We start from the raw sequence: 24,063 nt of genomic DNA, 5'->3' as shown, positions 1-24,063 counted from the left end.
TACTCTGTCCATCTAGTAAGACAGAGAACAAGGGATTAAGGATAATTTTGGGCTGAATAAAATGACAGCAATATGAATGGGTGCTAGCAATTCAGAACAGCATCTTATGGTTTGTCATTTTCCCTCATAAACATCATCACAAATGATAAAATAACATTAGCAATATTAGTTTGTGAATAATCATTTTTATAATATTATAGCATAGGAAGAAGAACCTACAGCAGCAAGACATCACTGCTTCACACCATTATATTGCTCCAAAGAAAAGGAAAGGATATCATTCACTAGACTACTGGTTCTCAACCCAGTCCTCAGGACACATCCAGCCAGTCAGGATATCCACAATGAATATGCATGAGATAGAGTTGCCTTATTGCCTTCTTGGTATGTAAATCTATCTCATGCATATTCATTGTGGATATCTTGAAAACCTAACTGGCTGTATGTACACCGAGAACTGGGTTGAGAACCACTGCACCAAATTAACTCAGCAGTGCATTTAAAGGAGTGCTACCACCAGTTGTGTTGTTGAGGACTACAGCCATCTCTAGCCACAGGGTGCAAAGCACCACTGCTCAGGGGGAGGGGACAACACTTCAGCAGCTTTAAAGAAGCACCAGCTGTCTTCAGTGCTCAGTGGTTACCCCCTTTGGTATTTGAGGGCACTGGTTCCCCTGCTTGGATAGGGTGCTACAATCACTAAGGTACGAATCCTGACATCATCCATTCATGTGGATCTCACTGCTTACAGCCTGAAAGTGTGAGAACCCTAACAATACCCCTTTCCCTTTAGTACTCTGCAGACCATAGCTGCCCAGATGATTTTTCTGAAGCACACTGGATCAGAGGGCGCAGAACCCATGAATCCGTTAGCGGGTGTACGATCTCTGCCAGTTGTAAATGTCATGGATATTGTGAGGACAGCGTGTTTTCCGTATGCACGCATTCATGTTCTGAGCTGCATCAACTACAGAGCTAGAAGAGGTTCCTTTTTTCCTGCTCAACCCCTTCCGTCCATCCTCCATTCGGAAGAACTCCGCTGTAGCTTTGAAGAAATCCAGCAGGACCTTATGACTACAGGAAGTACCATCTTGGTTATCCCCAATAAAGCCACAGTGACCACCGTGCTGAGTTAGTAGCAGAAAAAAATGTGGGTTTGTCTCAAAGAGTTCAAAGGGCAAAGTGCTCTTAGGGTCCCCTCGTATGGGGTCATCTTGGCTGCAGATGCACAGAACAGGTATAGCTACCTCATCCACATCTCTGAGCGGGTCATTCCTTTCCCAGTAGGTCTCCCAGGACAGGGAGGAAGTTTTGCTACCAGTGACACAGAACAAAGTTTCTTCAAGCTCCATGAGTGACCCACTTCCAAACAGTTTGTCAGTGTTTATAACCTCCCCCAATACTGTGGCATATCTGCATAAGGAGCAAAAGAAAGATGACAATCTATAAAGAGACAGCTCCAGTAGAGAAGAGAGGAATACAAAAAAACAAACAAAGACAAGAGTGTGCAGAGCAGGATTCACCCTTGGGTGGGCTCTAGGCAACCAAATGACTTTGGGCACCCCCTCCCCACCCATGAGATCAATACACTTACTGTATTAATTCAGTCAAAGTATGAACATCAGTCATTTACTCTACACATCCACATCTGTCATATTCCAGACTCCATTAAGTCCTCTCCTCCCAACCCTCCTGGACCTAAGCAACCACTCTCCTCAGTCTCTAAAAATCCCACTATCTATTTGCCTTCCTGCACCTTTGGGTACTGAAAGTCTCTTAAGAGGTGGACAAAGTGGAGTGCATGGCGGTGGCTGATGGTACTTCTCAGATGCAAGGACTCTTAGGGAAGGCAGCCAATGCATGGTGCTGGCTAATGACATAGATGGCTGCTGATGACACCTCTTGTCTATATGGATTGACACAACAGTCACAATGATGACACCATCTGTTTCCTTTGTGGGCCTAGTCAGGGCCAGATTAAGACCTATCTGACAGGGCCCAACATCCCCAAACCTATGACCCTACGCACATGCCCAGTTTGCATATGTCAAAAGGACATGCCAATTCATTAAAGTATCCCTACAGACATACTTGGACTTTATGTTTATGGACCAGGGCACCTTCTTTTCTACTCTGTGGGGTAATTAGCTAGTTCTCCTGCCTGCTGTCACTTAGCTTTTCTCTCATAGCCACAGCTGCCTCTCAATAAAGTAGGAAGTTAGACAAGCAAAACAGAAGCCTGGAACTAAAGGTTCCTGATAACTTTAAGCCATGTTTTATCCTTGGGTACATGCCATATTTTGAATACCAGCCAGTCATTATCTGTCAGCAGTCTGCAGTGGCCCTTTAACTCTCAGAGAAAAAGACACTCACCGGCTCAGCTCCATCTTCTGGTATAGTAAGAGAATTCTCTGCCATAACCAAGGACACCCGGCTTCAAACCAGTCCTGAGGGCGAAAAAGTGGTGAGATGCAGCCTGCTGCAGTCACATAGCTAGAGGAACCACATTCTCCTAAGTAGGAGAAGAGAAGTCCAGCTCCAGTGCTTTCTCCCACTGCAAAGAGCTGAGTGCCTGGATGGCGATGGCGGATATACTGAACTGCTTCCCCAAGGTCACTGGGGTCTCCATATGGCTGTAGCTTGACCGTGTTAAGTGGACAGTCATTCTGGCAGCGGCGGTTAAAGATCACTGGCCGATAACCTTGAAGAAGTGCCAGATGACACAGCTGAAAAACAAAGGTCAAAGAATAACACCTTTACATTCTTTCTCCGCCTCCAAAATCATCACACATCTGCCTCCTACAATTAACTGTACACAGCATGTTAATTAATTTCAATAAATTCCCTTCAGATATCCAATAACCTTATAGATGTCATATACAAAATCCAGCCAAAAAGTAAAAATAAATGTGTTGGACAATGAACCTTAGAAGTACCGCACTGCGCCCACAAGCTCTTGCACAGAGACTTACATACTCAAATCGTCAACGGTTCAAAGGTTGCCACCTTCTTATATTGTTAATTTAACATCCAAACTCATAAAGTAAGGCTCTTGCACTAGTCAGTTTAGGGGCTTCTTCTCTTAGTGCCCCTAAGCCGACTAGATCAAGAGCCTTATTTTAGATGAGTATTAAGTAAAAATAAGCAAAACAAGTTAGCTATTGGATTACATTTATGAGTTTGGATGTTAAATTAACAACATAGGAAGGTGGCGGCCTTTGAACCGATGACGATTTAAGTCTCTGCGCAAGAGCTTGTGGGCGCAGTGCAGTTCTGCTGAGGCCATATCATTGCAGTGTGGACCACTACAAGTGTAGTTTGGAATGGGCATGGGGACAATGCACCCTCTTCCAAATATTCCATGTGTTAATTGTCTTCTTCCCCAACCATCAATGTGACCTTCCTACCCACTGCACCACCCCACCCCCAGATTTTGCAAGCAAACTGTGTCTATGCTGTGGACAGGGGTAACTGGGCAGGCTGGATGGACCAACTGGTCTTTCTTTTCTCATCATGTTCTATGTTGCTATGATTCATTCTGGTATCTCCCTCCCCTCCCCCTTCCCCCAGGATTGTACACATACATCCATGTCTCAATCTGAAATCTGAGCACAGAGACAATCTGAGCAAATCCTGGTACTCCATAAGAGTATGGGTATAGCCAGCTTTAGGGATGTGCAATCTGTGCACAGTGGCAGAATGAGGCCTGCTGCTTCCCCGGGGCACTAGGACAGCTGGCCTGGGCTCCTCCTCTGAAAAGCACACTACAACCATTCTAGAAATTCCCCCCCCTCCACTCCCTGCAGGAGCACCATTTCCACTGGTGGCCATCTGCCCCTAAGCAGTTGCTTACATTGCCTATTAAGAAGTCCACCCCTGCCACTTCAGTGACACTGGGGTGCTGCCACAGTGCTGAGAGCATGATGCTTCTGCTTCAAGGGCACAGGCACAGTGGTGGATTTAAAGAAGTAACATAACATAGTAACATAGTAGGTGACGGCAGAAAAAGACCTGTACGGTCTATCCATTCTGCCCAACAAGATAACTCATATGCGCTACTTTATATGTACTTCTGACCTACTATTACCCATAAGATTATACAGGACAGACAGCAGATCACCACTGCTGGGGGGGGGGGGGGGGGGGGGGGGGTCACCGCAGCAGCTTTAAAGAAGCATAGCTGCTTTCAGCAGCCAGGGAGCACTCAAAGTTCTGGCCTTTGAGGGCACTGGTCCTCCTGCCTTGGCAGGATGCACTTTTACTAGAGCTCTCCCCAAGTATGATTCTTGGCATTGTTTTAGTGTGGATAACAGAGTGGGAGGGTCAGTTCTGGACCAGTAGCTACCTAGTGGTTAGAACTGGGGGCTGAGAACCAGAGCAGCCAAGGTTCTAATCCTAATAATGATCCATGGGACTTTGTCTAAGTTACTTAACTCTCCATTGCCTCAGGTACAAAGTTAGACTATAAACCCTCTTGGGACAGGGAAATACTTAATGTACCTAAATGTAACCCGTTTTGAGCTACTACTGAATAGCTGTAGGTTATTCAGCTCATGAGAGCTCATAATCTTGCTTAATGAGATTTCTGAATTTATAACCAAATTAATAGTATAATCAGGGCTTTTTTTGAGGGGGTACTTGGGGGTGCTGAGTACCAGCACCTTTTCCACTGTCTGCTAAACTTGACCCATGGTTCTCGTATTTTAATGAAAGAGCTCAGGTTCTACATATAAATTCTGCCTTGTCATAGATTCTATGACTGGTTGCAGGGGTCCTGGCTGTTGTAGGGTGGGTCCCTCAATGATCACTCCATCCCTGAAGGGTGGCCTGGCATTTGAGTACCGGCACCTTTTTTGCTAGACAAAATGCACTGAGTATAATTATGCTGAAAGCCTGTACACTGATGCTATAATACATATAGAAGGAATGCACCTATTACAAGGGATAAAATTTCCTTCTAAAAAATATTTGCATACAGTGAATTAATCTTAAATGACAAATAAATCCAGGGTAAGCCTTGTGGCACTGTAGTGTATTGCAATGTGGAGCGAGCTGGGTTTGATTCTATCAATCTGCCAGCTGTGGCTGGGAGATGCTGCAGAGGCAGCTTTCAAAATCCCTGGTAAGCAGTGAGACCTAGTCATCATGAACAGTGACACATAGTGGCCCGAGTTAGGACCCAGAATTGCAATGTTTCTGGAGAGAGTCACATGCATACATGGCCCCCAGCTGCGAGCTGGACCACTGCAATGACTGGACTAAAGTAATAGGGGGAATAGGGGAAAACTCCCAGCCAGCTGTGAATTATTTTGACATCAGGATGGCAGCCATTGGTCATGAAGAAAGCCCTAAGCAGCAAGAGAACACTGGATAAATTCAGAACCTAGTGGCCTGGTTTAGGAGAAGCACGCTTTGCATCAAGTATGGTTTTGTATGGAATCTCTTTGAGAGGAGATATGATAGAGGTCTATAAAATAATGAGTGGAGTTGAATGGGTAGATGTGAAGCGTCTGTTCACGCTTTCCAAAAATACTAGGACTAGGGGGCATGCGATGAAGCTACAATGTAGTAAATTTAAAATGAATCAGAGAAAATATTTCTTCACTCAACGTGTAATTAAACTCGGGAATTCGTTGCCGGAGAACATGGTAAAGGCAGTTAGCTTAGCGGAGTTTAAAAAAGGTTTGGACGGCTTCCTAAAGGAAAAGTCCATAGACCGTTATTAAATGGACTTGGGGAAAATCCACTATTTCTGGGATAAGCAGTATAAAATGTTTTGTACATTTTTGGGATCTTGCCGGGTATTTGTGACCTGGATTAGCCACTGTTGGAAACAGGATGCTGGGCTCGATTGACCTTTGGTCTTTTCCAGTATGGCAATACTTATTTACTTATTTGTTAATCCAGATGCTGCAACCATTTCATAGTAAAAGGAGAGGTAAATCCCCCAGGAGCTACCAGTTACATCCTCCCCGAGAAATAAAGGAAATAGTGGAGTGAAGGAGTAACAGGGGCTTGATAAACTCAGTTTAAATCCCGCAGTCATTCCTTTTGATCCTGGATAAGTCATTTAACCCTCCATTGCCTTGGGTACAATTGTAAGCCTTCTGAGGACAGGAAGATATTTACTGTACCTATTTCAAGGAAAGGGTGCTGGATGCGTGGAATGGCCTCCCGGTGGAGGTTGTGGAGTGTGTCGGAATTTAAGAAAGTGTGGGACAGCCACGTGGGATCCTTTAGGAAAAGGAGGAGCTAGTGGTTACTGAGGAAGAGCAGACTGGATGGGCCATTTGGTCCTTATCTGCCATCATGATTCTCTGTTTCTAAGTAACTGGGCTTGAGCTAAATCCAAAATCCCTTCCCCTTAGCTGGGTAACTATTTATCTAGGTAAAGAACTTATAGATGTATGTATGTAGCTATATAAAGCGAATGCTACATACCTGTAGAAGGTATTCTCCGAGGACAGCAGGCTGATTGTTCTCACTGATGGGTGACGTCCACGGCAGCCCCTCCAATCGGAATCTTCACTAGCAAAGGCCTTTGCTAGCCCTCGCACCGCGCATGCGCGGCCGTCTTCCCGCCCGAAACCGGCTTGTGCCAGCCAGTCTCATGTGTAGCAAGACAAAGACAAGGGAAGACACAACTCCAAAGGGGAGGCGGGCGGGTTTGTGAGAACAATCAGCCTGCTGTCCTTGGAGAATACCTTCTACAGGTATGTAGCATTCGCTTTCTCCGAGGACAAGCAGGCTGCTTGTTCTCACTGATGGGGTATCCCTAGCCCCCAGGCTCACTCAAAACAACAACCATGGTCAATTGGGCCTCGCAACGGTGAGGACATAACTGAGATTGACCTAAAAAATTTACCAACTAACTGAGAGTGGAGCCTGGAACAGAACAAACAGGGCCCTCGGGGGGTGGAGTTGGATCCTAAAGCCCAAACAGGTTCTGAAGAACTGACTGCCCGAACCGACTGTCGCGTCGGGTATCCTGCTGCAGGCAGTAATGAGATGTGAATGTGTGGACAGATGACCACGTCGCAGCTTTGCAAATTTCTTCAATGGTGGCTGACTTCAAGTGGGCTACCGACGCTGCCATGGCTCTAACATTATGAGCCGTGACATGACCCTCAAGAGCCAGCCCAGCCTGGGCGTAAGTGAAGGAAATGCAATCTGCTAGCCAATTGGATATGGTGCGTTTCCCCACAGCCACTCCCCTCCTATTGGGATCAAAAGAAACAAACAATTGGGCGGACTGTCTGTTGGGCTGTGTCCGCTCCAGATAGAAGGCCAATGCTCTCTTGCAGTCCAATGTGTGCAGCTGACGTTCAGCAGGGCAGGAATGAGGACGGGGAAAGAATGTTGGCAAGACAATTGACTGGTTCAGATGGAACTCCGACACAACCATTGGTAGGAACTTAGGGTGAGTGCGGAGGACTACTCTGTTATGATGAAATTTGGTGTAAGGGGCCTGGGCTACCAGGGCCTGAAGCTCACTGACTCTACGAGCTGAAGTAACTGCCACCAAGAAAATGACCTTCCAGGTCAAGTACTTCAGATGGCAGGAATTCAGTGGCTCAAAAGGAGGTTTCATCAGCTGGGTGAGAACGACATTGAGATCCCATGACACTGTAGGAGGCTTGACAGGGGGCTTTGACAAAAGCAAATCTCTCATGAAGCGAACAACTAAAGGCTGTCCTGAGATCGGCTTACCTTCCACACGGTAATGGTATGCACTGATTGCACTAAGGTGAACCCTTACAGAGTTGGTCTTGAGACCAGACTCAGACAAGTGCAGAAGGTATTCAAGCAGGGTCTGTGTAGGACAAGAGCGAGGATCTAGGGCCTTGCTGTCACACCAGACGGCAAACCTCCTCCATAGAAAGAAGTAACTCCTCTTAGTGGAATCTTTCCTGGAAGCAAGCAAGATACGGGAGACACCCTCTGACAGACCCAAAGAGGCAAAGTCTACGCTCTCAACAACCAGGCCTTGAGAGCCAGGGACCAGAGGTTGGGATGCAGAAGAGCCCCTTCGTCCTGCGTGATGAGAGTCGGAAAACACTCCAATCTCCACGGTTCTTCGGAGGACAACTCCAGAAGAAGAGGGAACCAGATCTGACGCGGCCAAAAAGGAGCAATCAGAATCATGGTGCCTCGGTCTTGCTTGAGTTTCAACAAAGTCTTCCCCACCAGAGGTATGGGAGGATAAGCATACAGCAGACCCTCCCCCCAGTTCAGGAGGAAGGCATCCGACGCCAGTCTGCCGTGGGCCTGCAGCCTGGAACAGAACTGAGGGACTTTGTGGTTGGCTCGAAATGCGAAGAGATCTACCAAGGGGGTGCCCCACACCTGGAAGATCTGTCGCACTACATGGGAATTGAGCGACCACTCGTGAGGTTGCATAATCCTGCTCAACCTGTCGGCCAGACTGTTGTTTACGCCTGCCAGATATGTGGCTTGGAGCACCATGCCGTGACGGCGAGCCCAGAGCCACATGCTGACGGCTTCCTGACACAGGGGGCGAGATCCGGTGCCCCCCTGCTTGTTGATGTAATACATGGCAACCTGGTTGTCTGTCTGAATTTGGATAATTTGGTGGGACAGCCGATCTCTGAAAGCCTTCAGAGCGTTCCAGATCGCTCGCAACTCCAGAAGATTGATCTGCAGATCACGTTCCTGGAGGAACCAGCTTCCTTGGGTGTGAAGCCCATCGACATGAGCTCCCCACCCCAGGAGAGACGCATCCGTGGTCAGCACTTTTTGAGGCTGAGGAATTTGGAAGGGACGTCCCAGAGTCAGATTGGACCAAATCGTCCACCAATACAGGGATTCGAGAAAACTCGTGGACAGGTGGATTACGTCTTCTAGATCCCCAGCAGCCTGGAACCACTGGGAAGCTAGGGTCCATTGAGCAGATCTCATGTGAAGGTGGGCCATGGAAGTCAAATGGACTGTGGAGGCCATGTGGCCTAGCAATCTCAACATCTGCCGAGCTGTGATCTGCTGGGACGCTCGCACCCGCGAGACGAGGGACAACAAATTGTTGGCTCTCGTCTCTGGGAGATAGGCGCGAGCCGTCCGAGAATCCAGCAGAGCTCCTATGAATTCGAGTCTCTGCACTGGGAGAAGATGGGACTTTGGATAATTTATCACAAACCCCAGTAGCTCCAGGAGGCGAATAGTCATCTGCATGGACTGCAGGGCTCCTGCCTCGGATGTGTTCTTCACCAGCCAATCGTCGAGATATGGGAACACGTGCACCCCCAGCCTGCGAAGTGCTGCTGCTACTACAGCCAAGCACTTTGTGAACACCCTGGGCGCAGAGGCGAGCCCAAAGGGTAGCACACAGTACTGGAAGTGACGTGTGCCCAGCTGAAATCGCAGATACTGTCTGTGAGCTGGCAGTATCGGGATGTGTGTGTAGGCATCCTTCAAGTCCAGAGAGCATAGCCAATCGTTTTGCTGAATCATGGGAAGGAGGGTGCCCAGGGAAAGCATCCTGAACTTTTCTTTGACCAGATATTTGTTCAGGGCCCTTAGGTCTAGGATGGGACGCATCCCCCCTGTTTTCTTTTCCACAAGAAAGTACCTGGAATAGAATCCCAGCCCTTCTTGCCCGGATGGCACGGGCTCGACCGCATTGGCGCTGAGAAGGGCGGAGAGTTCCTCTGCAAGTACCTGCTTGTGCTGGAAGCTGTAAGACTGAGCTCCCGGTGGACAATTTAGAGGTTCTGAGGCCAAATTGAGGGTGTATCCTTGCCGGACTATTTGGAGAACCCACTGATCGGAGGTTATGAGAGGCCACCTTTGGTGAAAAGCTTTCAACCTCCCTCCGACTGGCAGGTCGCCCGGCACTGACACTTGGATGGCGGCTATGCTCTGCTGGAGCCAGTCAAAAGCTCGTCCCTTGCTTTTGCTGGGGAGCCGAGGGGCCTTGCTGAGGCGCACGCTGCTGACGAGAGCGAGCGCGCTGGGGCTTAGCCTGGGCCGCAGGCTGTCGAGAAGGAGGATTGTACCTACGCTTGCCAGAAGAGTAGGGAACAGTCTTCCTTCCCCTGAAAAATCTTCTACCTGTAGAGGTAGAGGCTGAAGGCTGCCGGCGGGAGAACTTGTCGAATGCGGTGTCCCGCTGGTGGAGCTGCTCTACCACCTGTTCGACTTTCTCCCCAAAAATGTTATCCGCACGGCAAGGCGAGTCCGCAATCCGCTGCTGGATTCTATTCTCCAGGTCGGAGGCACGCAGCCATGAGAGCCTGCGCATCACCACACCTTGAGCAGCGGCCCTGGACGCAACATCAAAGGTGTCATACACCCCTCTGGCCAGGAATTTTCTGCATGCCTTCAGCTGCCTGACCACCTCCTGAAAAGGCTTGGCTTGCTCAGGGGGAAGCGCATTAACCAAGCCCGCCAACTGCCGCACATTGTTCCGCATGTGTATGCTCGTGTAGAGCTGGTAGGACTGAACTTTGGCCACGAGCATAGAAGAATGGTAGGCCTTCCTCCCAAAGGAGTCTAAGGTTCTAGAGTCCTTGCCCGGGGGCGCCGAAGCATGCTCCCTAGAACTCTTAGCCTTCTTTAGGGCCAGATCCACAACTCCAGAATCATGAGGCAACTGAGTGCGCATCAGATCTGGGTCCCCATGGATCCGGTACTGGGACTCGATCTTCTTGGGGATGTGGGGATTAGTTAAAGGCTTGGTCCAGTTCGCCAGCAATGTCTTTTTTAGGACATGGTGCATGGGTACAGTGGACGCTTCCTTAGGTGGAGAAGGATAGTCCAGGAGCTCAAACATTTCAGCCCTGGGCTCGTCCTCCACAACCACCGGGAAGGGGATGGCCATAGACATCTCCCGGACAAAGGAAGCAAAAGACAGACTCTCAGGAGGAGAAAGCTGTCTTTCAGGAGAGGGAGTGGGATCGGAAGGAAGACCCTCAGACTCCTCGTCAGAGAAATATCTGGGGTCTTCTTCCTCTTCCCACGAGGCCTCACCCTTGGTGTCAGACACAAGTTCACGGACCTGTGTCTGCAACCGTGCCCGACTCGACTCCGTGGAGCCACGTCCACGATGGGGGCGTCGAGAGGTAGACTCCCTCGCCCGCATCGGCGAAGCTACCTCCGCCGACGTAGTCGGGGAGCCTTCCTGGGAGGCGACGGCAGCCGGAGACCTCACCTCGGGCGATGGGCCAGCCGGCGCCACGCTCGACGGTACCGGTGGCGCAAGCACCGCCGGTACCGGAGGGGTAGGGCGCAACAGCTCTCCCAGAATCTCTGGGAGAACGGCCCGGAGGCTCTCGTTCAGAGCGGCTGCAGAGAAAGGCATGGAGGTCGATGCAGGCGTCAACGTCAGAACCTGTTCCGGGCGTGGAGGCTGTTCCGGGCTGTCCAGAGTGGAGCGCATCGACACCTCCTGAACAGAGGGTGAGCGGTCCTCTCGGCGCCGATGCCTGCTGGGTGCCGACTCCTTCGGCGACCCAGAGCTCTCGGTACCGACATGGGAAGGGGACCGGTGACGATGCTTCTTCGACTTCTTGGGATGAAGCATGTCACCGGAGCTTCCCGGCACCGACGAGGAGGACATAGAATCCAGCCGTCGCTTCCTCGGGGCTGAGACCGAAGAAGGTCGGTCTCGGGGGGGGCTGTACCGCAGGAGCCCTCAGGGTAGGGGGAGACCCACCCGAAGGCTCACCGCCACTAGCAGGGGAATGGACAGCCCTCACCTGCACTCCAGACGAAGCACCACCGTCCGACGACATCAGCAGACGAGGTCCCGGTACCACCGACGTCGATGCAGCTGTCCGATGTCTCAGCGATGCAGAGGGCCGATGCCTCGATGCACTCGATGCACTGGCCGCCGAGGATGAAGGTCTGGACGCTGAAGACGTCGATGCACTCGATACCCCCGGTGCCGATGCCAACGAAGAGCCCGAGAACAAAATGTTCCACTGGGCTAACCTCGCTACCTGAGTCCGCCTTTGCAAAAGGGAACACAGACTACAGGCCTGAGGGCGGTGCCCAGCCCCCAGACACTGAAGACACGACGCGTGCCTGTCAGTGAGCGAGATTACCCGGGCGCACTGGGTGCACTTCTTGAAGCCGCTGGAAGGCTTCGATGTCATGGGCGGAAAAATCACGCCGGCGAAATCGAAAGACGAAATGGCGAAATTTGGCACCACAAAATAGGAAATTTCGACCGGGGCCTAAGTAAGGCCTACCCCGACGACGAAAGAAAACTTAACGGGGCGAAAAAACTCGAAGTAGAGGAAGGAAAAAACCAAAAGAGGTTAATCCAAACAATTTTTGGAGTTTCTCACTGAAACGAGTCGAAAACGACGCGCGAGGTCGACTTTTTGGTGCACGAACGGTAAAACACAACCGTACCGAGCGCGGAGAAAAGAAGACTGGCCGGCACAAGCCGGTTTCGGGCGGGAAGACGGCCGCGCATGCGCGGTGCGCATCGGCGCGCGAGGGCTAGCAAAGGCCTTTGCTAGTGAAGATTCCGATTGGAGGGGCTGCCGTGGACGTCACCCATCAGTGAGAACAAGCAGCCTGCTTGTCCTCGGAGAAAAATATTTATGTTAATATAGATCTATCTACACACCCACACACAACCCCCCACCCAAAAAAAAAAATTAGTATTTAAAAGTGTGATGTGTGATGTCCAATCATGTATTTTTACAGGATTCTTCTGGGATGGGTGGAGTTAGGATGATTATAAATGGTGCCTAAATGTTAACTGAGAGAACCACAGGGTTGAAGGCTCCCCTAAGGTGCCTCATACCCTTGCATGGGGCCTTGGGAGCTGTAATGAGGAAAAGGAGACAATTTCAGTAAGTTGTTTTTTTTTTAATCAGTAACCAGCCTGACCTGGCAAAAAAAACACTAGTGCAGCCTGACCTAGCAAAAAAACACTAGTGGTATGGAGAGCCCTGTTTTCCAAGGTAATTTCACATTTCCAAGAGAAAGCCACAGCCTAGCTACAACTCTTAGCAAGCTGGGATGGCCAATAACTCCAAGACCAGAACTTGATGCCACAAAAAAAAAAAAAAAAAAATCAGAGAGCCAATGAAAAGGTGGACAATTGACTTCGAGGAAGTGATATGAATCCAGAGTCTGGAAACGTATTTTGTCAGCCGTTTACCCATCCTAACACACCTGTCATATGCTAGTCCCAAAACAGCCATGCCTCAGCATCCGGGGAAAAAGCACAGCTGGGTCCTAACAGAGAACTGCTTCAGTGAAAGTCAACGATCCCCAAAATCCCTGTCGCCCATTTTAAGATAGTCCCAAGCTCTTCTGGATAGGGACCCTTTTACCTGGCTGACGTTTCTGGTGATTTTGCCAAAGGAATTGGGGATGATGAGCAGCAATGGGATGCCGGGGTTACTCGGTCTTCTCCCCATCTCTGCAGCCCAGTCCAGAGCCACCAAGCCCTGGTCACTGAGCTGCAGATATTCCCGTAGAAAGCGCTGTCCCCGGACCGGCGGCCCCAGTAGCCCGATAGCACTTTGCACTGACGGCAGCGCCCTCCAGAGGCCTCCACCGCTCTCCTCCTCCCGCAGGGAGCTGCACTGTTCCCGTAAGTAGCTGGCCAGGGTAGAGGGTTTGCACAGCAGCTCGGAGCCCCCGGAGCGGCACCTGGGACGCAGAAGCAGCAGCAGTAGTAAGAACAGGACGGAAAGAGCAGTAGCAGCACCCGCCGCGCACAGGAGCAGCATGACCGACCACACAGGGCAGAGCAGTGACTGCTGACTGCAGGAACCCAAGGACGCCCCAACCTGCGAGACGAGCAGGGAGGGGCAGGGCTACTGCAGCCGCACACCTCCTCCCAGAGACACTCAAGGGATGAGTGAGAGAGGCGCGCAGGCTGACTGTGCGAGGAGCAAAGTGGGAGGCTTCGGGGAGACATCCCAAACCATGTACGAGCTTGGGAAAGGAGGGGAAAACGCTAAGCTAGAGACGAGCACAGCTAGGAGAAGCTGGAATGAGATTCACGAAACTTTCTTGACCTCGGTATTTGTTACTAAAATAACGAAAAAGCAGTTAGAATGTTATGTCATAGCAAAGTATACTAGTAGGCTTCACATTCAGTTTAAACCAGTCAGGGCTGGCTTTAGACATGGGGAGGGGCCCTGATCCCTTCTCTCCCCCCCCCCCCCCCGAGCTTTGCATCTGCATTGCTACTAAGTGGTCCAGGCATCACTTACCCTTCCCCTAATCATGCGTTTTCTTGAAACATGTATTTCCCTTCTCAGAGGGGCCCTGATGTAGCAACTATCCTCACAACCTGCCTCCAGCTTTCCCTCTTTACCATGATCCGCCCAGGCAGAAACAGGAAATTGCAGCAGAGAAGGAAAGCTTTGGAGCAGCCGGAGACAGCTTGTGAGGATGGTTGCTGTGTAGGAGTCCCATAAGTTTTAAAAAAAAGTCTGGAAGATGAGAGGAGGTGGGCTGTGGTGGAAAGGGAAGAGGTACCTGGAGCTGTGAGGCAGGGCAGCTGCCCTGTTAGCCTCCCCCCCCCCCCAGCTCTGACCAGAGTATAAAACATTACTATCACTCAAAACTCTTGAACCAAAATCATCTTTAAGGCAGTAATTAAACAAGGAAAAAGAATAACACTGTTCAATGTGCTGGACAAGAGTTTTTGCCTTACAAACTAAGAGTATGCTCCCTGAGTAGTAATGCTGTTTATACTTTTAAGACTGATGAAAGCTTTATAGAGTCACACTAGCTTAAAGGGATCATACAACAGAAAACAGCATAGGCAGTTTCAGTTCACAGAGGAAATATGCTGCAGACTAACTCTTACAGACCAGATGGAGAGAGAAGGGGGGGGGGGGTAATTTGCCCAGCAAGCTTAGAGAACCAGGTAAGTCATAAGAATAACCATACTAACCCAGTATCTTGTTTCCAACAGTGGCCAATCAGGCAAGCAATGGCTTCCCCCATGCCCATCTCAATAGCAGACTAAGGACTTTTCCTCTAGGAACTTGTCCAAACCTTTCGGCAATTAGCTTAGCAGAGTTTTAAAAAGGTTTGGACAGCTTCCTAAAGGAAAAGTCCATAGACCATTATTAAATTGGACTTGGGGAAAATCCACTATTTCTGGAAAAAGCAGTATAAAATGTTTTGTACTTTTTGGGGATCTTGCCAGGTATTTGTGACCTGGATTGGCCACTGTTGGTAACAGGATGCTGGGCTTGATGGACCTTTGGTCTGTCCCAGTGTGGCAATACTTATGTACTTTTTAAACCCAGATATGCTAACTGCTCTTACCATATCCTCCAGCAGCAAGTTCCAGAGCTTAACTATTCTTTGAGTGAAAAAATATTTCCTCCTATTTGTTTGAAAAGTATTTCCATGTAATTTAATTGAGTGTCTTCTAGTCTTTGTACTTTTTGAAAGAGTGAAAAAAATGTCATTTTTACCTGTTCTACATCACTCAGGATTTTGTAGATCTCAATCATATCTTCCTTCTGCTGTCTTTTTTTCCCAAGCTGAAGAGTCCTAACCTCTTTAGCCTTTCTTCATCTGACAGTTCCAACTTCTTTATCATTCTGGACACTCTGCTTTAAACCTTTTCTAATTCCATTAATATCTTTTTTGAAATACGGCACCCAGAATTGAACACAATACTCAAGGTGAGATTGCATCATGGAGCAATACAGAGGCATTATAATATTCTTGGTATTATTTACCATCCTTTTCCTAATAATAGCTAGCATCCTGTCTTCCAGTTTCCTAAGGGCTTTCTGCAATTTTTCACAGTCTGCAGGTTTTTCGACAACTTTGAATAGTTTTGTGTCATCTGCAAATTTAATCATCTCACTTGCCCTAATTTCCAGATCACTTGTAAATATGTTAAATAGCACTGGTACCAGTACAGATCCCTATGGCACTTCACTATTCAGTCTCTTCCATTGAGAAAAATGGCCATTTAACCCTACCCTCTGGTTAAATGGCACAGAAGGACATTGGAGCTCATTTTCAAAGCACTTAGACTTACAAAGTTCCATAGGTTACTGTGTAACTTTGTGCTTTGAAAATACGCCTCATTGCCTCCTATCTCATCATGACTCTTGAATTTTCTCAGGAGTTTCTTCTGAGGAACTTTGTCAAAAGCTTTCTGAGAATCTACATACACTACATCAACTGACTATCCACATTAGAGAATGATACGGGGACAAAGCTTGTCCCTCTGGGTTCTGTCTCCATCCCATCCCCACAGGCCCCGCTCATCTGCAGAAGCCTCAAACACTTATGATTTTATATTTAAATCTTTTTATTAAAGTATAAAAAGGAACAATATGCTGTGCAACTGTTGTTGATCAATCACAAATATAATAACCCCCCACCCTAACAATAGCTGACTTCTACTACCCCAAAGAATCCTAATCCACCCTATTAAAATGTCCAGGGGTACAAAATACAACCTGCTCTGTATGCTGCAGCAAGGGAGAAATATGCCCTATAAAGCACTATTATGATTTAGTCATCAACAATCTCGGAATTCAGTCTAGCACTCCTATCTTCCACAGTCCTTCCTGCAATAGATGTCTTCTCACATGTGTTGGTAGCAGGAATGTACAGGATCCCCCATGCAAATTTTGCCAGTTGTGGCCAGCATGTTTGCTTGTTTTTCAAAAAAATGAAAATATCATTGTCTTCATACTCAAACATAAATAATGGCACAAGTCATTAACAGGCTTCAAAGTAGAGAATGATACAGGGACAAAGTTTGTTCCCATCCCCACAGGCTCTGTCCCCATCCATGCAGGTTTTGTCCCCACCCTATTCCCGTGGGCTCTGTTACCACAGGTATCCGTCCTCATGTCATTCTCTAATCCACGTTTATTCACACCTTCAAAGAAATGAAGCAAATTGGTGATGCAAGAATTCCCTTGGCCAAACTCATGCTGACTCTGTCCGATTAAACCATGTTTGTCTATGTGTTCCATAATTTTATTCTTTATAATAGTTTCCACTATTTTGCTCAGCACTGAAGTCAAGCCTACCAGTCTGTAATTTCCAAAACCGCCCCTGGAACCATTTTTAAAAATTGTCATTGCATTGGCCACCCTCCAATCTTCAGGTACTACATATTAGTTTAACGACAGGTTACAGATCACTAACAGCAGATCAGCAATTTCATGTTTGAGTTCTTTCAGAACCCTTGGATGCATGCCATACGGTCCAGGTGATTTATCACTCTTTAACTTGTCAATTTGGCTCAGTAGGTCTTCCAGGTTCACCAAGATTTCTTTCCGTTCTCCCACATCGTCACCCTTGAACACCATTTCTGGTACAGGTAGATCTCTTGCATCTTCTTCCGTAAAGACCGAAACATTGACTTTCTCTGCTATGGTCATGTCCTCCCTGAGTGCCCCTTTTGCTCCTTCAGGATCTAATGGTTCCACAGATTCACTACAGGCTTTCTGCTTCTGATGTACCTGAAAAAGATGTTACTATGAGTTTTTGTCTCTGCAGCAAGTTTTTCTTCATATTCGCTTTTAGCCTTCTTTATCAAATGCTTTGCATCTAGCTTGCCAGTGGTTCTGTTGCTTCTTATTTTCTTCAGTTCAGATCCTTTTTCCATTCTTTGAAGGGTGCTCTTTTGGCTTGAATAGCCTCTTTCATTTCACCTTTTAACCATGTTGGCTGTCGTTTGCTCTTCTCTCTACCTTTGTTAATAAGTGGAATACATCTTGTCTGGGCTGTATTTTTAAACAACATCCATGCCTCATTTAAAGTCCTAACCTTTGTGGCCTATCCTTGTAACTTCTTTTTCACCATTTTCCTCAGTTTATTGTAGTCACCCTTTCAAAAATTAAATGCTGCTACAGGGAACTACAGGATTACTGGGATTTGTAGTCTTATTATATAATCCTAAAATCTGCCTCCATGCAAAAGAGAAAAAGAAAAATATATGTATGGTACAGCACAAAGGAGCCAGTTCTGTGGGTGCTTGAGCACCCCCAATATTTGAACAAACTCCTATGTCCAAGTAGGTATAATTTCCATTAGGTTTAGCACCCCCAATCATTTTGAAAAGTTGGCTCCTATGATAATCAGATAAAGTATAGTACAGCAGCAAATGGCAGGCTATCTCACCAGCTCCAGAAAGGTCTAAACACCAGTTTCATTCTTTATGTTGAGAGGTGTGGTAGCCGTGTTAGTCCACTCTTAAAGGTTATCAATATAAATCAAACAAAAGAAAACATGGAAAAGAAAATAAGATGATACCTTTTTTATTGGACATAACTTAATACATTTCTTGATTAGCTTTCGAAGGTTGCCCTTCTTCGTCAGATCAGAAATAAGCAAATGTGGCAGCAGATAGTATATATAAGAGAAACATCAAAGCATTACTTTGACAGTCTGACAGAGTGGGAGGGTGGGGGTATGCATGGCCTTCCGACAGCCACCAAACTTAAAACACAAGCTGATCAGGAGTAAACTCCCAACACAGACTGAAGGTGAAGAGAAGGGCACATTTCCCTGCAATACATCCAGCTGCAAGCTATGCCAAAACATTTCACAGGACCCCACAGTCATTCACAAAGGAAAAATATTCAACATAAAGGAATCTTTCACATGCTCATCTTTCAATGTGGTATATATCATTCAGTGTAAAAAATGTAACGAAAGATGCTATATTGGAGAAACAGGCCAGATGCTTAAGACAAGATTCAATCTGCACAGACATCACATGAAAATAGCCGGTGCCAGTCAAGCCCCCACCCCTGTGGGCCAACACTTTACAAGACCAGAACACTGCACCAGTGATTTCACAGTAAGGATCCTGAAAGGTAACTTTAAAACAATACAAGAACCTAAGACCTTTGAAGTTAGAATGATTGAATATTTTGACACCCAACAGACAGGACTTAATAAGGATCTGGGTTTTCTAGCCCATTATAAACCATAAAGTTGTATTTCTCTATTTATCACCCTCCTCTCACCTTCCCACACCATCCTGTTAGAATATAAATGAAATGCTTTGATGTCCCCATGCATACCCCCACCCTCCCACTCTGTCAGACTGTCAAAGTAATGCTTTGATGTTTCTCTTATATATACTATCTGCTACCACATTTACTTATTTCCGATCTGACAAAGAAGGGCAACCTTCGAAAGCTAATCAAGAAATGTATAAGTTATGTCCAATAAAAAAGGTATCATCTTATTTTCTTTTCCGTGTTTTATTTTGTTTGATTTCTATTGATTATGTTTAAAGACAGGTGGATCCCTTTTTTCTGTCTCCCTTGTGGTCTATAGGGTTTACTTCAGCAGGACAAGACTGGTGTGGCAGATGAGGGAGAGTAAGCAGGACACATGCGTGGGGCCCCACTGTGCCTTATTTATTTTAATATATCTAGGGCTGCCAATCACACAGTTTCTGACAGTTTACAAAAAGCATAATTTTAAAATGCTGACAAAACACATATAATTGCATAAACAAAACACGTTACAATTCTACCTAAACATCAAGTTTTCACTGCTTTTCTAAAGTCTTATAGATCACTTTCCACAACTTTAGTCCTGGGTTCCAGTATATAAGGGACAGCTTTTGGGATATGTGACCAGATGTCCCCACATGATCCAACAACCTTCTGTCCTGAATTCCAGCAGAAACAGGCACTACTATTTTCCTCCTCTCTGCTCCTCCCATGCAGTGTGAGCAGTTTTATGTTGCCTTCATGATCCTCCCTCTCTCCCAGCCTGCAAGAGGAGAAGTACTTAATACTGTACCAGTCTTATGAGATTTGTCCTGCCTGGCATAGGAAGCTATAATCAGTCCTGTTACCAGTGTGGAGGAAGAGATAAAGATTCTCTGATATACCCAGGCCAAACAGAGCAGTAACCCCCCCCCCCCAACCCTTTTAAGCTGTGACCCATAGCGGAAGAGGTGAGCTGCAGTATCACATGCTCCCATGCAGACTGGCCAGCAGAACAGCATAGCTGTGCTCTTGTTCCTCCTGCTTTTGACTCATCTCTTTCCTGGCTGTTCCGGTCAGCTGTTTGACTGGTGCAGGGGGGGGGGGGGGGGGGGGGGGGGGGGGGGGGGGGGGGGGAGAATCAGCTAACCAGAATTACTCTGAAGGGAGAGAATCAAGTGGCAGGAGCACTCAACCACCAGGGCTGCAGAGAGACAAAGCTGGGCCTGGGGAAAACAATCATCACACCAGCAGTCAAAAGTAAAGTTTTGATAATTTATAATTTAATATATTGTAATTCTTGTATAGAATACTTAGACACAGGCTACTTACATTCTCAGCATCTTCTAGCCTTGCACCTGCTCCCTCTTTCTCCCTTCCCCACCCTCATAGCCTGAAATTTCCCTGTCCCCTGCTCAGCATCTTCCCATCCCTTCTCTCTTTCCTCTTCCTACTCCCCCATGGTCCAGCATTTCTCCCTTTCTCTTCCCTCCTTCCCACTGTCCAGCATCTCTCCTTCACGCCCTTCTGCCCCTGGATCCAAACCCACCCTCCCTCTCCTGCACTCCCATGCCCAGCATCTCTTCCCTCTTCCTTCTCTCCCATTGTCCACCATCTCTCTTTCTTCTTTCAGTCTGAATCTTCACCCTCCACAAGCCTCTCAAAGGGTTGTCAACAGCAGCAGTGACTTTCACATGCTGCCTGCAGCTGACCAAGAAACTTCCCCTCTCCCATATCAGAAATTTGCATTGTGGGGGGGGGGGGGGGGAAGATGTTTCAGAGGGGAGGTTTCTGGGTCAGCTGCAGGCAGTGTGTAAGAGTGACTGACAGCAACTTGAGAGACTTTTAAGGGGAGGAGGGGGGAGAGATGCAGGACCATGGAGCCCAGCTTGCTCCCCACTGCCGGTGCTGTTAAGGGTGTACAACTGCCGGGCCCACCCGTGGCTACGCTCCTGAGTCTCAGAGGCAAGTAGTGGATGGCTGTACTATGGCTGGTGCCGGGCCCCCCTTGGAGGCTTGGCTCGGGGAAATTTTTCCCCCGCCTGCCCCCCTCTCAGCAGGCCTGTCAATCACCATTTCTCTCTTCTGATGGGCTGGGGAAGGAGGCAGAATAGCAACCTTCACGTAAGGGAAGAGAGACTAGGGACTGAAGAGAGTGGGGATCAAGGAATGTCAAGAGACTTGAAGGGTGTGGGGCAGTGGGGTCAGGAAAAGATGGGACATACGGAGTAGGTTCATGGCTAAGTGGAAGAGTGCTATGGGGATATGGAATTTAGATTTAATTACCTTTGGAGTGCAGGAGTAGCCTAGTGGTTAGTGCAGTGGACTTTGATCCTGGGAACTGAGTTCAATTCCCACTGGAGCTCCTTGTGACTGGGCAAGTCACTTAACCCTCCATTGCCCCTGGTACAAAATAAGTACCTGAATATATGTAAACCACTTTGAATATAGTTGCAAAAACCTCAGAAAGGCAATATGTCACGTCCCAGTTCCCTTTCCCTATTTGGAGATTCTACATGGAATGCTGCTACTATTGGAGATTCTACATGGAATATTGCTACTATTGGAGATTCTAGATGGAATGTTGCTACTATTTGAGATTCTACATGGAATGTTCCTATTCCACTAGCAACATTCCATGTAGAAGCCTGTCCTTGCAGATCAGCAACACGGCCGCGCAGGCTTCTGTTTCTGTGAGTCTGACGTCCTGAACCTTGGCTTTCCTGATTTGGAATCTGGTTCTTTATCACTATCCTACTCCTCTTTGGATGAGTAGAAGAGAAGGTGTGTGTGTGTGTGGGGTGGGGGGGGGATAAATGGGATTTGGAGATTGGGTCAGAGGTCAGAGTCAAGGAATTGAGAGGGGACTTACAGATGGACGGGATATGGAAATATTGAGATTCAGAGAGGGGGACAGTGGCAACTTGGGAGCAGGGCCAATATTAAGGGAGTATAACCAGGGCAATTGCCATGGGCCTTAAAAGTTGTATGGGGAATTATAAGCATTTATGTTTGTGTTTTAATATGTCATGGCATTTTTTATGTACATTGTGATCTGCTCAAAATCTTTATTTTTGGCAGTTTCTGAAGTGGAGACTTGTTTACCTGTGATTAATACTTGGATGTTTCAACAGAAGTTGGCATTGAATTTATAGAAAATGGAGATGCTTAGATGGTGCTTTATTTTTTTATTTGGATTTATTAACTGCCTTTATATGAAGAGATTCACCCAAGGCAGTGTGAAGTAGGTACAGTTTAACATAAAACTTACAATTTTGTTAACAGCATAACAATATAAACATAAATACAATAAATACAGCAAAAACTGAAACCTAATAGTCCTATCATGAAACAGGATCAAAAATATACATATTTAACAGCACCGAAATTCAAATAACTGATATAATATGATGTAAGCACAATAGTGATTGAATATCTAGTAAGCACATAATTAGAACAAACAGCACTGCTATGATACTAATGCTTTTTTACAATACAGCTTACCTTATAGCTGAGGGGCTAAATGCAGATGTATAGATGGGAACAAGATGTGTGGTACAGAGTCAGTTGGGATAAATAGATGGGTAGCTAAACTAAAGGCAAGTTCTTTGGACAGTTAAACCAGACAGGAACATCTAAGATACAGTGCGGCTCATTTTCAAAGATGTGCTTTGAAAATACACCTCAAGTGTGTAGCAATCTAGTCCAGGTGCAGCGTGTGTATAGACACCACAAAACCAAAGCTCGTAATGGACATAAATTAACTCTTCCTCCTCATGATTCCTAAATCTGTCATGCATGAACTTTACTCTACCACAACCTCACTCTGTATTTGTTCATACCGATATTGGTGATCGCCTCTACGGTACTATGTAAGCCACATTGAGCCTGCAAATAGGTGGGAAAATGTGGGATACAAGTGTAACAAATAAAATAAATATATATTAGAGGCTTGGGAGAAGAACCAGGCTTTTACCTGCTTCTTGAAGTACAGGTAGTCTCGAGTTATACGTAGCTCCTCTGGAAGTAAATTCCGGAGCGTGGGGGCTACTCCTGAGAAAGCTCGCTGGAAGGGTATCACATGGTGAAATTAGGCCTTACCTGCTAATTTTCTTTCCTCGAGACCCTCCAGACCGGTCAAGACGCGTGGGTTATGCTCGCCTACCAGCAGAGGGAGACTGAGAACACTAACTTCAACTATGTACATATAACCTGTGCCCATCCCACAAAAGCCAGTATACACTTAGCAAAGCAGAGAAAACCCCCTGCAACCTGAACTCTTGAATGTAGAAAACCCCTGTACCTGGAAAACCAATAGACAACACCAACAGTGTGCTCAGACAGACGGAACGTCAAGCGCCCCGCTCTGTCAAGTATTATGGACGAAGAAAAACTCTCCGACCCAATGAAAGATAAAAGGAATAGTCATAGCAGAACACGGCTCAAATACTTCTGATACGAACAATATCTCTGAAATCCATAGGGCGGGCTCTTGACCGGTCTGGAGGGTCTCGAGGAAAGAAAATTAGCAGGTAAGGCCTAATTTCACCTTCCTCATCGACCCTCCAGACCGGTCAAGACGCGTGGGAAGTACCAAAGCAGTAGAAACTTAAGGGTGGGACCCTCGAAACGCAGAAGACAGCACAGCCGCTCCAAAACCTGCATCCTCTTTTGCCTGAACATCAATCCTATAATGCTTAACAAAGGAATGAATGGACGACCATGCCGCTGCTTTACAAATATCCTGCGGAGGAACAAAACTACTCTCCGCCCAGGAAGCGGCAACCCCCCGAGTTGAATGCGCCTTAAGCAATGGGGGCACCGAACGCCGCCTCAACAAATACGCTGAGGCAATAGCCTCCTTCAACCACCTAGCCAGAGTCCCCTTGGAGGCCGCAGCTCCTCTCTTAGGACCTCCAAACAAAACGAACAACCTATCCGAATCCCGGAAATCTCGCGTTCTGCTCAAATAGGACCGCAAGGCGCGCCGAACATCCAACTTAGCCAACCGACGCTGAGAGGCATCCCCCGAACGATCCCCCAACACCGGTAACGAAATCACTTGATTCACATGGAACGCTGAAACCACCTTAGGAACAAAGGAAGGAACCGTCCTCAAAGTCACTTTCTC

General features: G+C 47.3%; 1 protein-coding gene across 1 annotated transcript; it reads right to left on the bottom strand.

The window, feature by feature from the left end:
- Nucleotides 1–420: 420 nt before the first annotated feature.
- Nucleotides 421–13,816, bottom strand: LOC115456887 (protein ABHD15-like). Its single transcript, XM_030186257.1, has 3 exons — nucleotides 13,311–13,816; nucleotides 2,374–2,726; nucleotides 421–1,413 (listed from the first exon to the last, which is right to left on the bottom strand). The coding sequence occupies exons 1-3, from the start codon at nucleotides 13,710–13,712 to the stop codon at nucleotides 870–872; spliced, it is 1,299 nt and encodes a 432-aa protein (XP_030042117.1). The 5' UTR covers nucleotides 13,713–13,816; the 3' UTR covers nucleotides 421–869.
- Between the last annotated feature and the right edge of the window lie 10,247 nt (nucleotides 13,817–24,063).

This window comes from Microcaecilia unicolor, chromosome 13 (genome assembly GCF_901765095.1).
Source record: "Microcaecilia unicolor chromosome 13, aMicUni1.1, whole genome shotgun sequence".
Taxonomy (NCBI): Eukaryota; Metazoa; Chordata; class Amphibia; order Gymnophiona; family Siphonopidae; genus Microcaecilia; species Microcaecilia unicolor.
Note: the sequence above shows the minus strand (reverse complement) of the source record. Positions and strands in the feature narration are given on the sequence as shown.

Bases quoted from the DNA above. Each gene is read 5' to 3' on its own strand.
- LOC115456887 (XM_030186257.1), bottom strand. From the start codon at position 13,712: ATGCTGCTCCTGTGCGCGGCGGGTGCTGCTACTGCTCTTTCCGTCCTG. The intron at 2,727-13,310 runs GTAAAAGGGTCC...TTTGTTTTTCAG, and splicing joins TCACCAGAAACGTCAGCCAG to CTGTGTCATCTGGCACTTCT. The intron at 1,414-2,373 runs GTGAGTGTCTTT...CTCCTTATGCAG, and splicing joins CAGAAGATGGAGCTGAGCCG to ATATGCCACAGTATTGGGGG.